Genomic DNA, 19,116 nt, shown 5'->3' on the forward strand with positions numbered 1-19,116 from the left:
GGGAAACCTGAACATGCGGCAAAGGGAACAAATCAGGAGAAAAAGAGAGAGGGGAAACAGAACGCACACCATAAACACAAGCACCCCTGCTCCTCCTCAAGTGGCTCACATCCTGGGGGAGGGGGACAGGGACCAGGAGGGGGAGGGGTGGAAGAGGGGGAGGGGGTGAGAGAGGGGCAGGAGGGATGGGGACCTGGATGAGAGAGGGACAGGAAGGGGAGGGGCAGGAGGACAGGACAGGACTGAAACCTGACTCAGAGTAAGACGCTCTGCTGTAGAAAGCAAAAAGAGGAATTTTTTTTGGAAGTGGGGAGGGGGAACGCCACACAAAGGACAAGGGGAAGGGAAGATGTCCTCTGAGAGAGGAACGTAAAGAAATGAAGGTGTTCGGGGAAGATAAGAAACTAGCAGGGAATCTGGAGAATGTGGTGGGGGGAGGCGTTATCTTCAACAGTTAAGCCCTTGAGATCCCTCCCAGCTTTCTCCTGGGCCACACTCAAAGACTTAGTGGACACTCAGGTTACATGAAGCAGCCACATTCTGGGACGTTCCTGCAGATGCTGAATTAGCAACCACCTTCGAGCTGCTCTCACAGCATTTTCACCAACTGACCCATTACCTCGTGTGTCGGGACGGATACCTCATGACTGCGCACTGCTGAGTCACGGACACTGAACTCTTGGCAAAACTTTTCTAAGGAATCTACACTTCGGCATGGCACACACCATGTCTTTCTTAGACTTGGAGATACTAGAACCCTGTATGGGGAGCATCTTGAAAAGTAAAGAATGTCCACCAAAGATGTACAAAGATGCAAAATGCACGAAACAAAATACATCTTGAAAAAGAGCACTGTTCACAGTCTGAGAGCTAAGGCAAAGCAGAATGCCACAGTATTTAAGTTTTAAGAATAAAGAATGAAACCTCACCCTCACTACGTCACGCCTGCGTTCAGTGATTAAAAGTTTTACTCTTCTATGCATGGCCATGAATAACTGAAACACCTTGGAGTTCCTACTGAGGCTAAATTTTAACAAGTGGCAATATTCACCAGTACACGGTCGACAAATGATGAGAAAATAAGCTATAAATGTTTAAGTTAAGGAATTCTGATGAAAACACGAACCTCTGATGATACATTGTCTCAAAATGCATACAAAGCAGTAAGGAAAGGGGGAACAGTCAACATTTACTCACAAGGCATTGTTCACTTCATCGCTATTTCCTGCGATTTGTTTCCTGGAGTGGACAATGATGTGTGCACCACTTATGTGGGGGATGGCTGAGCACCTGATCATAGCAGTTGACCCTGAGACTGGCCCAGCTCGCAGCTATTAATAGCACACAGACAACATTGTCTCCACAACTAAACTCTAGAGGGTCCAGGTTGGGATGAAAGTTTTCGTGGAGGAAGGAAAGTTAATGTTAAATACTGGATTTTGCCTGAGGATTGGACTCAGGCTAGACTTGAGGGCACATTGCACAAAGCTTATTGGCGCTCACAACTCCGCCTTCACCACACGCTCAGCTCTTTGCTGTTGTGAATCATAAGTGAAGCCATCCAAAAAGCTTGGTTGTGTGAAGGAATTCGACTTTAAGTTAGAGTTCAGTCCCAGTCAGTAGCTAATACACTCTAACGGCCTCTCCAAATAAGGCCTGTTGACTTGATTTGAACACAGCCACACAGTCTGCCTACGTACACTCTGGCTGAGACACAGCCACAACTCAGACTACATGATCCTCGTTAAAATATTTACTATCGAGATTTTTATTAAAAATTGGCAAACGACTCTTGAAAAGATCAATACTTTTTTCAGTCAATATTGTCCAACTTCTTTCTTGAACAGCAACTCTGTGGGTGAGTGGCCCCGACCACATTAAGTCAGAAAAGGTTTAGAACTGCACTGTTCTCTTTGTCAGTGCCTTCCCCTGCCAGCAGTCTCCTCTGGGCATGGGGTCTAGGACGTTTCCTACCACAACGGTCATTGTTGCTTTTCTTCCTATTTAACTGGGGCTCCATTCCCAGGCTACTTTCTGTACCAGAAGGTACAGACTCAAACTGTGCTATTATCTTTTTAAGGACCAGAGACTATGTTTTCTAAATTAATTCTTCCAAAGATTGCCAAGTGTAAGATATGAAGTTTTTGAATTTTACAATATATAATAGTCAGATCCATATATGAAAAAAATTAAATACCTCCTATTGGAAAAACAAGTACGAAAGTATTTTTTTTAACCATGACTGTAAGTGGGATCAGCATAATCTCAATAGTTAACATTTTGTGGCACGTTTTAATTCAGCAGACAAAGCTACCTATAGATTTTCTTCACTAAAAATATGAACTCTTAAGGCTAGAGAGATGTCTGAGTGCCCTCACAGAGACTCCAAGTTCTGTCCCCACAACCCATGCTGGGTGGCTCAGAACCACATAGAACTCCAGCTCCAAGGGATCTGATGCCTCTTGCAGTCTCTGCAGTCACCTGTACTCATGTGTACATTATCCTACACACACACACACACACACACACACACACACACACGCACATGCACACGCACATGCACACATGCACACACACATGCACACAAACACATATACCCCACACACACATACACACACATATACACTTACACACACATGCACACACACATGCACATATACACCTACATACATATACATGCACACACACACATATACACCTGCACACACATGCATACACACGCATGCACGCACATACATATACACCTACACACACACACATACACACATACTCACACACACACACGCACATGCACACACACACATACACATACACACACATGCACACACACATATACGCCTATACACATACATGCACACACACATATACACTTACACACACATGCACACACACATGCACATATACACCTACATACATATACATGCATACACACACATATACACCTGCACACACATGCATACACACGCATGCACGCACATACATATACACCTACACACACACATGCACACACACATATACACCTACACACACACATGCACACACATGCCCACACACATATACACCTATACACACACACACATGCACACACACAAACATACACACAAAACTAAAACTAAAATAAAATCTTAAAAAATAGAATAGAAATATGAACTCTCAATCACATTAATAAATGAGTGGCACGTTGCACAAATAACGACCCCTAGAGTTCTCCTGGCCTCGAAAGCATAGGACTTTTCATAGGAACTGACATAGGACACACCATCATTATTCTTGTCCAGACTTTTAAATGCTAATTTCATTTTCTTCTCATGGTCTTTCAGGTATTTCATAAATTCTTCAAAATCCAGTTTCCCATCTTTGTTGACATCGCCAGTGGTGAAAATTTTCTACAGAAACAAAACAAACAAAAAAAAAACAATTAAAGATATTCTATTGTTAGCATGGGCTAAAGTACTGAACTAATTGTGTGTAGACCAGAAGCAGCTAGCTGCTTTTCTTTCAGACTAAAATACTAGTGTGAACTAGATGTGTTACTGTGCATTGCGGCATAGTTCTACCGCCTTTCCTGTGGTGAGTAAAGATCCCCCGAGTTTTACAATCCGTGGATGATGCCAATTTAACACTTACGAGAAGGCTAAGGGTTCTCTTTTGAATCATCTTATAATCCCCTCTGTGGAAACAAAGGGGAAAGCAAGGGCAACTTCTTGTGAGCTTGCTGCTGTCCTCTGTGTTCGGATACAGAGCCAATGATGGGAAGAACACAGGAAGCTTTGTAGAAGAAAGGGGAGGTTTGTCCTGAGCACAGGCTGGCAAGCTGGGAATGGAGAACCCAGTGTGGTTGTATCGGGGGCATATCTGTCTTCAATCCAAAATTGAAAGTGGAGACAAAAATTAGGAGAGCTGTTAGTGTTAACTTAAGGAGTGTTGACTAATCAAGTTCCAGCCGCTTGGGGAGGGCATTCTAACAGGAGCTAATATGTAATTTCCTGTAATGTCACTAGAAGCATCAACTGTCTTCCTCCAAGCCTGTCATTTCTAAAGACCAGGTTTCCTAGCTGGAGGAGCTGAGTCAGTAAGTATTTGTATTTATGATCTGGCCAGTATCTGTTTGTATAGTCAGTCTCTCCAATGTATAAAATAACAATACAAAATTATCACTTAAAATGTATCATTTTTCATAATAAAAACATCTTTTTTTACCTCTTGCTATGCAATGTAAATTTCTACTTTAAAAATTAATTGAATTCTAGATCCAAATGAATGAAATTTCTGCTGCAGACATATGAGAGCTGACACAACAGAACTGCTTAGGAAATGTGACCTTTATGTGAGGAAAAGTCCAAGAGTTCTTTAATGGAATGTTCCTGGTGGTTGGTGCAGAGCCCCGGGGGAAATGGCTCTCTCTTAGTTTTGATAATTACCCCTCATCCATAATCAATGGATATGCAAAGCCTCAAACTTTTTGCCAAGAAGATTTTCAGGAAAATAAAATGTTGAAAAGGAGAAAGTGAGTTTCAGAAGACTTAACTTGTTTATGACAGAATACAGGATTCCTTCTGCAAGGCTAACTGACATCAAATAAGCAAATACACATACACACCGTATTTGAAAGAAGAGGGACCAGGGTCCCAGCAGTCACCCCCATCTGGAAGATTCCCAACTCTTAAAGTTCCCACCTTTAAGACACATTTCTGAGGAGGTCCACCACAACCTCTCAATAGATCTCTAGAGAGTGCCAAGTCATTAAAATGGCCACCTTTGAGAAACCTTTATCCCAACCATAGCAAAAGACAAAGAAACCACAGTGCAGTAATTGACATCTGCAGTCAGCTTTAAAGACAACTGGTCAACAACAGAAGCTTAAAGACTCTAACAGTCTTTGCATCTAATAGGATGAGAATGAAGACGACTTACCAATGGCACCCCCTTAAAAGCAGAAACAAAACATAATTTTCCCCAACTACCACTGAGCCCCAAACACGTGTGGAGTAAATGTCCCAGGGCTCTAAACCCGTGGCATATCTTGGGCCCAGAGCTTGTGGTGGTTTGAATCAGAATGGCTCTCATAGAGTCATAGATTCGAATGCTCCGTCCACAATGAGGAGGATCAGGAGGCAATGCCTTCCTGGGCTTTGAGGCTTCGAAAGCTCATGCAAGTTCCAAAACACAAAACTATAGCCAAGAGCAAAAATCATTAGAAATTTTGTTCTAGTCACATAGAAAACTCAGAAGTATTCTTGAGAGTGTTAGCTGTGAGGATGACCTTAGATTTCTAATCCTCCTGCCTCTGCATCCTGACTGCTTGGATTAAAGGCCTGCACCACCACAATGGTCTATGTGTTCCTGGTTTAGTGGAACACGCTATTGACTAGCTACATCAGCAGCCCCTGGATCAGTCTTCATAAACAAAAGCAGGTAAACAAGCATCAACTCAAAAGGCCAAGGTCAAGTTTGAGATTTGGCTTCACTGGGCTTTAAGAGGCCTCTCTAGAGGTCCTAGGTCCTGACCCTGAGCTTCATGAAGGTCACCTGGTCATCCTCCAGAGGCTGAATGACCTCCTAAACCTGTCAGACCTTTCTTAAGCTCAAGGGCATCTTCATCATGGTCCAGATACCAAAGAGCCGTAGAGGCTATCTATCTGTGATCTTCTGTGGCTAAGATAACCCCTGCAGTGGTCCTCTAAGCTCAGAAGTCCCTGGGATGGGACTTAGTAGATATATTCCCATGGAAGGAGAAGGGCCAAAGGCAAAGCACCTACCTGCAGGGGTCATTGTGCCCAAGGGAGTGCTCATCCTAACTGTTCTGGGAATGCAAGGAGCACAAGAACCAGTGGGCTACTCAGGGAGAGGGATTCTGCCCACAAGTCCACACACCAGAGCCTCCATCAGACACTCCACAAAAGCAAGACAGAGCCAGCCATGCCCAACTCCCCTACCCTCCTGCCAGAAACTTCCAGAGACCTGATCTTCTAAAACGGGGGTCTTGTGTTTTGTCTTGTCTTTGTTTTGAAAAAATGCCAACAGCAGAGTTTCAGAACTGGGCTACTGCTACTGGTAATCTGCTAACAGGAGTAGAGGTGGCCTGACCACTTTTGGAAGATCAGATGTGTTTTGTGGCTTGTTGTTATCATTGTTTCCTATGGTGCTGGGGAAAGAATATGTTAGAACACGCACGCGCACGTGCTGGAAAATCACTAATCACTCCACCGCTGAGCTTCCGGCCAGATCATCTAAGCCAACCAGGTTTAATCAGTAGGAAGGTTACACCTGCCCAGGAATCCTCTTTTCAGGGTGAGGGACACAGGGTGGCTGTCATAAAAACGGAGAGAAAATAGCCTGTGTGGACCTTTTCTTCTGTGTTCCCTCCATCTCCACCTCCTGGTATCTCTTTATCTTTTATTTTCACCCAAAATCTATAGTCGCTCTGAGGGCAAAATTGCTCCTCTGGGCACCCGTTGAGAGGCACCGAGAGGATAATCCCCAAATGGCCAGAAATTAAGGCAGCTGGACTCCAACGAGAAGACAGAAGTCATATTATCTGTATCTGTGTTTGTTTTCTTTTTAAATCTGCACCCCCGCCAGAGCCATGGGACACCCTTGAACCCCTTATTTGTTTATCTGTGGCCCCTCATCCTGCTCCAGTAAACTTGTGGAAATGCAGTTTTACAGAAAAACTCCCTGCTCTATGTAACCTATTTTCCAAACTGAGTGTTTTTAATAGTGAAATGGGAAAGTTGGACATTGCCCAGTGAGGTGGTTCTCGTCTAACACTTGAGGATCAGCTAGAAGGATCCCAAGGTGCCAGGCCAACCTGAGCTAAAGCGATAATGAGACCTTCACTCAAAATTAAATGAATAAATTATTTTAATTTGGAATTAAAATTCACAAGAGAAAATTTAATTCTGCCATTCTCGGTTAACTTTGGCTCTATACTCCATCACACTGAGTGCGAAGAGATGGACAGAGACCATCACGTATCCTAGACAGGCCCCTCAAGGAGGAGACTGCACGGCGGCTGGACTGCTGTAAGCTTCGCAATAGACGCTTTCCCAAGAGCTGCTGAGCAGGGCCAACATTTCAGACTCTTTCACAAAACTGTCTGCGGCCCAATCGTGAAAGAATTATCCCACACAAAAAAAGGATTTTATTTTAATTTAGACGTTTATATTTTGTGTGTGAGCGTTTTGCCTGCATCTGTCTTTATGTGTGTTTCACACGTGCTGGTGCTGGGGGAGGTCAGCAAAGGGCATAGGGTCCCCTGGAATTGGTCGTATAGATGGCCATGAGCTGTGGCGGTCTGAGGAACAGGGGACAGTGTTTTGTTACGATTCACTTCCCATAAATCTCTAATCTCTGCCACATTTAATGTCATCGCATTCCCCTCTGCCCTCACCCATCTCCTTCTGCAACCTCTTTCTGGCTTTTCTGTTTCGCTTTTAAGTCAAAGGTTATCCTAGACATTTTTAAGAGCTGATCCTGATATTTGTGTATTATCCAATACTCTGATGAGAGCAGTGGTCACGGGACGCTGGAGATGCAGGAAGTCGTCTGAAATGTCATGGTTTGACCCGGAAGTCATGAGGAGCAGAGCGCAATGCTGATGGAGAGTCAAGGGACTTAGGTGGAACTGTGTTTGTTCCTATGGTTTCGCTTAGAAGACGGAGAAGCACCGCCCTCGTCTAATTCCAGAATTTGGAATTACAAATAAAGCAAGGACGGCTAATAAAGGGGAGGACAGCCTGGGTGAATTCACCATGGGGTGGGGGGCTTCTTTGGCCCACACTTACTTTGGTGGCAATATTTTCTGTGTATGGAAGAGAAAGAGAGAATGGGGCAGGAGAGAGTAAAGCGTTCTCTAACTCAGGTTCAGTGCTAGAGATTTAATAAATGTGCTTGGTTCCAGGCAATTTTAAGACGAAGTTGTTTGCCATGGCTTTGCAGTCTTACTTTGAAGCTGGAGAAGGCCACTGTGTGGATGGAATGTATCACTTAGCTTTCCTGAGGATGCAGCCTGTGTCCCCCGGCTTCACTACAGCAAGGACGCGTATCTCTTTATTTCCCTTTCTCTGCTTCTGATTTCTCCCATTCTTCCAGTAAATTACTGATTGTTGTATGAAGTGTCTCCTCTCTTTTACCCTAACCAATTCAGAATTATTTATTTATAATTTTTCTAGTTACTACCCATATAGATAAGTAGGCTTCCACAAAGCGACATTCTGTAAGAGGTGACTTAACCTCTCTTGTTCACTCTGAGTTCAAACTTTTTTTACCTTTTAAACAGTGAGGTTAGAGTTCTCTGATTGGATTTATGAAAACAGCGAAAGGGTTTGCTGGTTGAATGAAGTTTACTGAGAGGCACGGTTCATTGTCTGTCATACATTAGCTAGTTATGCTATATTACGGGCTATGGAATCAGACGAGGGGTCAAATGCTAGAATCAGAGTCTTGGTCAAGTTATTTAATTCTTAGAGGCTTCAAGTATAAAGTGGAGATGATTAGAAAGACCCCCCCCCCGAAATGGTATAAAGATTTCTATTTAGTTGAAGTCACCGAACACTGTAAGGCAATGTTCACTAAGCTGGGGGCACAGCAGTGAACAAGACCAAGAGGAGTCATCAGTGTATCCCCGAAACTCTTGCACAAGAGTTACCTATATAAAAGTCAATAAGCAGACAACGATCCGAGCCATTTCCAAAAGTGAAGAGAAATGTCTGATAAAATGCTTGCATGTTATAACCTGATACTATCAGCCTTGTGGCTTATTCTTCCCTATCAACCTTGAAAATCCTATTGGCTGGCTTTGCTCATTATCTTGGTGATAACTCGGGTCTTTTCCGTGTGGTCACATGGGTACCTGCTGTAGAGGTGTATTCTCTGTCCGAATATGTCAGGCGTGACTCCGCTTTCTCTGCAGTATACTTACCCTGTTCCCCATGAGCAATAAAGCCTTCTTTTTGTGGGGCTAGAGAGATGGCTCAGAAGTTAAGACTACGAGCTGCGTTTGCAAGAGACCTGGGTTCACAACCCTGAGTCCTAGGAGAACTCGCATGAATTTTCTCTTTTAACCTCATAGTCAAGGGCTAAAGGAATATCATGGAAGCTGATACAAAGGATGCTGTAAAAGCCAGAGGTAGCACAGAGAAACGCCATTCTCCACACTTGATGTGGCTGATGCACACATGAACCCATAGCAGTGTGGTTAGCTGCACAAAGCCTATGAAACACCAAGCCAGATAAAAAACGTGAACCTGGAGCGGGAACCTGGAGTGGGACAGGCTCCTGACTCTCCACCCCTAGCTGGGGAGCTTTGGACAGGCAGCCGCTGTCTTTGTCAGGGTGGCCACTGGGATGTTGTCCATGCCAGTGGATGACCCCACAACGAGTCACATACGGGCTGTGTTTATTAATTAATTAAACAGAAAGGATGTGAGGCTGAAAGGGAAATACATCGGGGAGGAGGCTAGGAGACGGTGAAGAGAGGGAACGGAGTGGATATGACGCATACATTATATCCATGTATGAAATTTTTAAGGAATAAATTTTAAAAAAAGAAAGTGGAGGTCTGAGCATCAAAAGTGTAGCACAGCAATTTCATATCAGGCTGGCTCCTAATTTTGCCTCAGGACTGCCTGCCACAGTCTTTTGTCTTCTGCCAGTAATTTCGGAAGGCCTGCCAATGGTTCGCTGCTGTGCACTTTATACCTACTTTCTACATTCTACGCAGGCATTTTTTGTACCAAAATATAAAGACACTAGAGCGGCAAGATGGTAAGGGCGCTTGCCGCCAATCCCCACAACCTGAGCTCGCTCCCCCGAGAAAGAACTGCCTCCTGCAAGCTGTCCTCCAACCGCCACATGTGCACCATGGAATACAAGTTTGTGCACATATATAATAAATAAATGTAAAAAGCAGTATAAAATCTGAAAAGCTTAAATATAGACACTTGCTCTCCTCTATGTACTAAACTTATTCTAAAAAGCTTGGAAATGTGAGAAAGAGGCAAAATTAGGTGAGAATCTATAGGGATTTCCCTCAAGGTAAACACCTGTCTTAGGGGCAAACTATTGCCTTGGAACTTGGAGTCATTCACAGTTCTTACCCCTGCATACTCAATAGACCATCTCTTCAGTCCTCGGCAATATAACAGTGTTTGACCATGCCTTGGTTAATATCTTTTGACTGAGTCATCAAATTGAAGTATTTTATTGGCCCCAGTTTCCCAGATATAATGGTGAGCTTTATGTACCAAATTGATTAGTATGAAAAAGATACTCAGGTATCCAATAAAGACATTCCTGGGTGTGTCTGTAAGGAATTTTAGAAGAGATTAGCATTTGAACCAGTAGACTGGGTGAAGGCATACGGCAGTCCACAGAGCAGAGCAAAAAAGTAAAAATGTAAAGGAATTTATCTATCAGGATGGAAACATTTATAGAAGAAGAATGTCTTAATGCTGGGAATAGTTGACTATGTCAGGCATATATATATATATATATATATATATATATATATATATATGTGTGTGTGTGTGTGTGTCCGTGTGTGTGTGTGTGTGTGTGTGTGTGTGTGTGTGTGTGTGTGTAGGTATAGGTGTATGTGTATATGTATGTATGTGTGTTGTATGTATACAAAATATATACATTTATTAGTGACAAACATAGGTTGCCCTGTTCTATATGTTTATATTCATATACATATAGTTTTTATGTAATTTATATGCAATACTTTTTTTAAATTACAGACTTTTCCTCTGACTCTGAGTTGTCTGGGGGCTGTTATTGTAGGATCGTTTGTTGTTATTGTGGGGTTGGGGGTCTTGAGGTCTGTTGCTCTTTGTTTCAGTTCACTCCAGTTTGACTTAGATAAGGAGAGGACAGGGCCCAAGATAACCTGTAACTTGTGACAATTCTCCAGCCTCAGCTCCCAGAGTCCTGGGATTGTAGGCATGCAACAGATGCATCACATTTTCAAAGAACGAAAACATATTGGGAAATTTAAAGCACACCTAAAATGATACATGAGCCAAAGAAATCATGTCAGTGACTTTAGAAAACACCTGGAAGAGAATAATAAAAACAACAAATCACCCGCAACATGCCTGCAAGATGCAGTCACAGGGTGACTGGAGAGATATTATCACTCAAAAGTAGCCAGGCAGGCCTTTGATTCAAGAAACGGGAGGAAATGAGTCAACCCAGATCGAGTAGAACACACACTCAAACTTGTTCTTTTAGAAAGTGCATTGAAAATACAGAGGCGAATGCCAGCAGCAAACCACTGAACTGAGAACGGGACCCCCGTTGAAGGAATCAGAGAAAGAACTGGAAGAGCTTGAAGGGGCTCGAGACCCCATATGTACAACAATGCCAAGCAACCAGAGCTTCCAGGGACTAAGCCACTACCTAAAGACTATACATGGACTGACCCTGGACTCTGACCTCATAGGTAGCAATGAATATCCTAGTAAGAGCACCAGTGGAAGGGGAAGCCCTGGGTCCTGCTAAGACTGAACCCCCAGTGAACTAGACTGTTGGGGGAGGTGGCAATGGGGGAGGATAGGGAGGGGAACACCCATAAAGAAGGGGAGGGGAGGGATTAGGGGATGTTTGCCCGAAACCGGAAAGGAATAACACTCGAAATGAATATAAGAAATACTCAAGTTAATAAAAAAAGAAAAGAAAAAAGAAAGTGCATTGAATAGGCAAACCTATGACCAGAGTGAGGATGGGAAGAGAAGAGATCAGGAAGAAGAGGGGACCCCGCAGACACAGAAGTTCTGTAAAGTTCTATATAATACTGCCTTGGGCAAAATGGGTAGCTTCCAAAAAATAAACAAACAAAGTTGTAACTTACTAAGAGGACAAACTAAAGTGAAGAGGCCTCCATTAATGCCATTGACACTGAATGACTGAGGGAGGAGTTTTAAATATAGGTACAGAACAGTTGGTGGCCCCCTCAGTAACTTAAGCACGTTCCTCTTAAGATAGAAAAGGCAGTGTCCTCTTGTAAGACAGCAGGCTGGACAAGTTCCAGATCTAGTGTCCCCACCCTGCCAAGGGGCCTGGATGTCAGAGGCACAATTCATATGAGTCAGAGAAAGTCCCAACGGCTTTGCAACAGGTCAACCCTTAAGATCAATGTGTGCTCTCAGGGCACTAACTTAGAATGTCATAAAAACGGAAAGTGGCCTTTCTACCTCGACCAGCAGCTGGGAGCATGGCCGGTTTTAACAAAAAAAAAAAATTGAAACAATAAACTCTAGTTGTAACAAAGCTACTTCAAGTCCGGACTCACTCAAGTCTGACAGCAGGACAATCATGAGAAGTTTGCAAAGGACAGGACAGATGATGAACCAAGAACCAGAGATGCTCTCAGAACTAAAGTGTTGAAAGTTTTAAGTGTGCAACACTAATTTATCTGGGAAAACACCCGCTGCCTCCAGATCCAACTCTCTGGAGCTCTTCCAGCGTGCCGGCAGGCATAGTTCCTCCTCCTTCTTGCCTGGCCTCAGGCCAACACCCTCCCGGGACCTGGCTGTGTCCCGGGAGCGCCTGCGGCCACCCCAACACCCCGCAGCGACCCACCTCCTCGGCGGCCTGGCCCAGCGGGATGCCCAGGCTCTGCAGCCCCTGCTGCAGCTCTCCGATATCCACCACGCCGTCCCCATTGCGGTCCAGCGCCCGGAAGAGCGTCTCGTAGCGCGTGGGCGGCTCCGCGTCCTGGCAGACGGCGGTGGGCAGCACGAAGGCCCGCAGCCAGCGCAGCATGGTCGGGGGGGAAGTCACGGCGAGCTGGCGGGGCAGGATCCGAGTGCTGAGGCCTGGTGGAGTGAGGCGGTGGCCTCCGAGCGTCTGGAGCGTCTTCGCGGGGCGAGGCTTCAGGCTCACAGGAACCGAGCTCGGCACAGGGTGTGGCCGCCCAGCTGCTGCTCGGGGCGGAGCTGGCCCTGGCCCTGGTCTAGCTGGCGGTTGGGAGGGGATGGGCCATCCTCCAGCCTCCGGAACCCGCAGGCAGGTAGGACAGGGTGCTAGGGAGCCGGGAGGGTTTCTGCTTTGTCCAAAGCTCCTCAAAGCCGCAAGCTTCGCCGACAGATTATTAAAGCTTGGGGTACGGAGGTAGTTTGATGAGCAGGCTCGACCCCAAAGACCTGTAGGGCTGGAAGAGGGAGTTCTGCTCTTTGAGTTCACCAGAAAGACAACAGTGGGTGGATATCTGGGACAGGGAGTCAAACAGCTATCAGACCAAAGGAAGAGGAAAGGGGCCCAGGAGACTGTAGAGAAAGGAGGGGAGATGCAGCACAATGAGTACCTTCCCACAGCACGCAAAGGAACTTCAGCTCCTTCCCTTCAAGACAGGTGAGGTCCTGAGTTTTGCCATTTATAGTTCAGGTGAGACACGGTTTCTGGGATAACGGGGGACACATTGGAACTACGGAGACTTCGAGGCCTGGCCCTTCGGCTATGTAATTCCAAAGACAGGAGTAAGTTCCCTGGATGGCTTCTGTCTGTAAAATGAGAATATGAACCTCTGCTTTGCCCTCGGGTGAAATGTCCTTCTCTGGAATGTTCTCAATGCAGTCACTGCTGCTTATGTCCAGTTGTCTTCGGCTATGTAGAACGGGAACTAAAACCACTTGTTTCTTCAAAAGTGGGGACTTGGATTTACCTCCTCCTTGCCATTCTGTACATTAAAATATACTGTGTATAAATAGAACCTGCAGATAAGAGCTGCCTGATGTTAATAAAAATTACCCCGAAGCCACTCTCTGTGCTTCTGTTGCTTCCATGCTGTAGTCTTGGAAATTAGCCCCTTCCTCCGGAAATGCTCTCAGACGCCACCAGTGTTTGTTAGCTCTCCTGGAAAATGGCTTCTAAGACCATTCTCTGGAGATGGCTGATGTTGAGGACGCTTGTCAACCCAGAAACCACCGAAAGTTTCCTCAGTGGGACAACCTGTGCTGTGTTCATAAGAGGAGATGCCTCTCAGCGCTGAAAAGTAGTCGCGTGATAGGAAGTTCTGAAAAGAGCAGAGCTATCTATACAGGGACAGAACCATGTCAGGAGCTGTGAGAGTTAGGAGGGGTTGATATTAAAAATGCAGCATATGAGGTGCTGGGGATTTAGCTCAGTGGTAGAGCGCTTACCTAGGAAGCGCAAGGCCCTGGGTTCGGTCCCCAGCTCCGAAAAAAAAAAACAAAAAAAAAAAAAAAATGCAGCATATGAGGTGAGAGGTTTTATTCCACCCTGTACTCCTAGCCCCCAACCTCCACCCTACAAGCAATGAGGTCATGTAACCATGGACTGGAGCCTCTGAAACCTTAAGCCCAGGTGAACCTTTCCCTATTTATAAACATTATCTCCAGTATTTGCTATGACGGTGAAGGAGGCTACCACACAGATAACAGTCAGAAAATTTCTTCATGGTAGAAGAAAATGTACACGGACCTCAGACATCTCCATGAAAGGGCTTCCTCCCCTGTCCATTGGTCAGGCCCCCAGAGGCTACACAGAATGCTGGGCTCACACTTGGTTTTACTTGATTCATTTCTGTGATCAGGAAAGACAAGCCTAGGATTCAGCCTAATTCAGCACTTCTGCATTAAAAGACTTGGGACTTTCTCATGCCCTTCATTTCCATGGAAACTGCAGACATTCCCCCCCATCAATTTTGGTCCTTGGAGACATCAGCACCTACTGTGGATCACTTGGAGTGGTGAAGGATCTGCTTGAAAAACCACTCCAGAGTCTCAGTTTGGGCAAGTAAACGTGCTTACCCTTTTTGGTAACAGCTACTAATTGCCCTGTGCTGTTTCTGACACAGCATCCATCTCTGAGCCAGGGCCGGTTCAGTCCCAATCCCTCACGGTTGGTGCTCCATGAGCAAGCATGAAGGAGGCCATGCATTGCACAGCTTCCGTGAAAGGCTGTGGTCACCACAGGAAAGGTGATTTCATCAAGCAGTAGGACATGAACCTGGACATACAGTGAGGAAATCATCATTTTAAGTTTGGACTCATTCATATCACATTAATATAATTGGAAATTCTACCATGTTCTTTAAGCCATCTAGGAGTCAGAATTCCAGATTAAAAGAGAATTCTGTCGGGGTTGGGGATTTAGCTCAGCGGAAGAGCGCTTGCCTAGCGAGTGCAAGGCCCTGGGTTCGGTCCCCAGCTCCAAAAAAAAGAAAAAAGAAAAAAAAAAGTTAGCAAAAAGAGAATTCTGTCTCTTGCCCAGACCATCTACCGACCCATCCCACCCCAAAATAAATGCAAACGACTCCCGATTGTAAGATCAAGACACTAAATTATGGAAATCACCATTGCTAACTGGTTTTAAACTTCACATTTTAAAGCAATTGTAATTGTTTTAAATAATAGAATTACAATTGGCTTTGAACCTTGCCTCGGCATTTAGAAAGCTCTGTTAAGACTCTTGTGTTTCTTGGGGGGATGGGCTGTGTCAGGAGGGCCTGGGAGGAGAGGCGGCCCTTTACATCTGAGTGTAAAGTGAATAAATTAAGTAATGGAAAAAAAGACTTCAGTGTTTCAACACTTATTTGAATTGTGTCCCGAAAACTACATTTTAGTGTAAATAATTCAAATCTTTTTAATAACACTAATCATAGGCAGCTGATCGATATTGTATATATCTATTTTATATATAAAAAGCACTGAGTCCCTCTCCTCTCCATGCTTCCTCTCTCCATCTCTAACCCCCCATGCTTCCTTCTTTCCTTCCCTCTTTCCCTCCCCGTACCCCTCTCCTCTTTCCTTTCCTATCTTCTTTATAGTTAAAGGCCTCCAGGCAGGTCTGAGTAAGACCATCTGTGCAGCAGGAATGACAGGTGATCGAGCTGGGCACCTGACTGGACTGAGTGAGTGAGGCACGACCTGAATGGAATCATGAGGAACCGTCAGATAAACCAAACAATCTCCCACGGTCTGTTAGGTTTGTAAAGATGTTAAAGTGGGGGAATGATTCAAACAATGTTTCTGGTTGAAGAAGAATGTTTCTGTTGAGAGGAGTTCAGCGTGGGACCTGAAAGGCTATTGATGGGTTTGCCTGTAAAACGTTTTCCTTTACAGTAGCAAATTGGCTCCTTGGGACCAGAACAAAAACAACCCATAATTCATATAATATTTTCAAGAGGCCAGCAGTGTGGTATAGCAAAAGCCATCCAGATGGTGGAAGCAACGCAGTCACTTAGTCTGATGGCCAGGAATGAGGCTACGGCAGAGAACTTGGCTGCCTGCATTCTCTCCTGTCCACAGTCTCTACGGTGTTGGTTGGCTGGCGGCATCAGAGACAAGAGGTTGGGATTTGGCTAGGAAGCTAGCTAGAAGAGGCGAGTGAAGGTAGAGGTTGGTCTACCCAGCCAGAGTTCTATCAAGGTAAGGGAAAGCATGCTGAGGGTGTGTCATATGACCATCCTTCACCTAACATCACAGGGTGAGATTAAGTCAGCGTGGTTTCACTAAGCGTCCATAAAACTCAACCTTCATGAATCTTCTGTCAGCTATAAGGATAAACTAAACTTCCCAAATGCATTTCCTCATTTTTATGCTGGAAATATTTCACACACATTGAAGGCAACGCATAAGGTACACAATGGACACATAATTTTTTCTTACCTGCAGAACATATTCTATTGAACAAGTTCACACAGGTTCCAAACTTGCCCAGTATAAAATAATTCTCTTTAAGATACTGTCTTAGGGGATCCTGAAAGTATGGCGGTGTCAAAGGTGAAGCTACGGCCCCATCAACTACAAGCAGAACCTGTCCCCGCTGGGGAGGTCGGGGTACAGCATGTTTGCTGTGTGCATCGGGCCTTGATCTTTGGCTACTGGAGAAATGATGAGGTGGAACCAGGAGCGTAGGTGCCTGCTGATCGAGGACTTGGAGGCCAGGATCACCCTCATGCCACTCCTCCAGACAGAGAAGGACCACAGGACCCTGCAGATTCTTCAGAAGAACCTGGAGGAGGAGGCCATCATCATGAAAGATGTGCCCAACTGGAAGGCGGGGGAGTCTGTGTTCCATATCACACGACAGGTGATATGTCAGCGAGCTTTATGGGTTACACACCAAGAAGGAGATGGAGAACGCCAACTTCGGCTTCACACTTAGGGCCTGAGCTGACGCACATAATAAAGAATAGTTAAAAAAAACAAAAAAGATACTGTCTTAGTTAGGGTCTTATTACTGTGAACAGACACCATGACTAATGTAAGTCTTATAAAGGACAACATTTAATTGGAGTTGGCTTACAGGTTCAGAGGCTCAGTCCAGTATCATCAAGGCGGGAGCATGGCAGCATCACAGCATCCAGGCAGGCCTGGTGCAGGAGGAGCTGAGTTCTACATCTTCACCCGAAGGAGGCCAGGAGCAGACTGAGCATTCCCAGGCAGCTAGGCGGAGGGTCTCCAAGCCCACCCCATAGTGACACACTTCCTCCAACAAGGCCATACCTTCTAACAGTGTCACTCCCTGGGCTAAGCATATACACACCATCACAGATACCTGTATGTGACAATGCTTGGCTGCTTTTGTCTTTGCAAACACAGGAACAACAGAATCAGGTGAGAGGATGGCATTCTCACCTCTGCACTGCAACCATGGTCTTCATCCACTCTGTTCAATAGCCTAACTCTCATACCTGCTTTCCTACCTTCTAGCAGGAGGGAAAGTTCAAAGCAAACACAGTTCAGAGGGCCACGGAGTAGTCAGGGATGTTTAAGCCAGGAACAATGATAGAAGTGACCACAGCTGGAGGAAGACAAAACTCTTAGCTACAGTTTTATTACAGCACAGGACAATGATAAGTGTTAAGCTATTGGAAATGGAGATCCTAGGAAGGTTCATTGCTTCAGAAGGTAAATTAAAAGCATGTTAAGTTACAGTGCAATACAGGATTGGGGTGGGGAGAGCTGGGAAGATGTCTCGGTTGGTAAAATGGTTGCTTCATAAGCATGAGGACCTGCTTTCGAGCCCCTAGCACCTACATCTAAAACAAAACAAAAACAAAGATGGACATGGCAGGGCACACCTATAACCCCAGCCCTGTAAAGGCACAGACGGGCATCACCAGAGCTTACTACCCAGCCAATCTCTCCTGAAAAGGCAAGCTTCAGGTTCATGAGAGACCCTGACTCAAACGAAAAAAAGGGGGTCTATGGAGACTCAGCAAGTAAAGATACCTGTGGTTAATCCTGTTGACCTGAGTTTGACCTTTGGGACCCACACGGTGAGAAAGAACTGACCCCCAGCAAGTGACTTCTGACCTCCATGCGCATGCCTTGACACTGCGTATGTGTGTGAGGTAGGAAGAGATTAAGGAAGCCACCTGATGTCACTCTCCTGCCTCCATATGCATACTCACACATACGAACACACAAGAACACACAAAAGGTGGTAGGGAAACTTCAATAACATTAATTATTTTAGACATAACTTCCCTGAATTACCTTAGAATTAGGTACTATATTGCAATATAAACGTTCTAAGAAGAAAAGGCCAGAATTAAGGTTGAAAAAAGACTGAGAACAAGAGGTGGTATAATAAACCCTTGCCCTCTACCGAATACAAAACAACTGTTAATATTCATTAAATGCCTGCTATGTGCAACCTACAGATCTCCAAATAGCAAAGACGACAATGAAGAAAACTAGCTGAAGCCCTGAGTTCATGGAGCCTATCTTCCAGTCCAGGGAGACAGAAAACAGCATAATCGTTTCTAAAGGGTTCTGACACTGTAAGAAATCTGGGGTGGGGGCTGGAGATATGACTTAGCAGTGAAGGGCACTGGCTGCTCTTCCAGAGGACTCGAGTTTGGTACCCAGCACCTACATGGCGGCTCACAACCATCTGTACCTCCAGTTGCCACCTCTCCCTCCCAAGCCACTGGCAGTCACCTGCCTCTATGGGTCTGATCACTCTAGGGTACATATGTTTAGCCTTTGTGACTAGTTCATTTCCCTTAAAGTAACGCCGTCCAGGTTCATCCATATGTACTATATATACATCAGGATGGTCTTTCAAAGGAGAAATGGCATTCCATTGTATGCATACACCACCGTTTATTAGGTATGGGGACTTTCAAGTGGCTGTACA

At 45.0% G+C, this 19,116-nt stretch overlaps 1 protein-coding gene and 1 pseudogene across 1 annotated transcript in view; one reads left to right on the forward strand and one right to left on the reverse strand.

Moving 5' to 3' along the window:
- The window catches only part of Slc25a24 (solute carrier family 25 member 24), a 26,989-nt gene extending 14,065 nt beyond the window's left edge, over window positions 1-12,924 (reverse strand). The window contains exons 1-2 of the mRNA XM_032897451.1: window positions 12,586-12,924; window positions 3,260-3,386 (exon numbers count right to left, since the gene is read on the reverse strand). Coding sequence (XP_032753342.1) covers window positions 3,260-3,386; window positions 12,586-12,768 — 310 coding nt within the window. The 5' untranslated portion in view covers window positions 12,769-12,924. The remainder of the gene's footprint in view (window positions 1-3,259; window positions 3,387-12,585) is intronic.
- LOC116895774 lies at window positions 12,767-17,140 on the forward strand (annotated as a pseudogene).
- Window positions 17,141-19,116: the final 1,976 nt, after the last annotated feature.

The sequence above is a fragment of the Rattus rattus genome, chromosome 3, assembly GCF_011064425.1.
Source record: "Rattus rattus isolate New Zealand chromosome 3, Rrattus_CSIRO_v1, whole genome shotgun sequence".
NCBI lineage: Eukaryota > Metazoa > Chordata > Mammalia > Rodentia > Muridae > Rattus > Rattus rattus.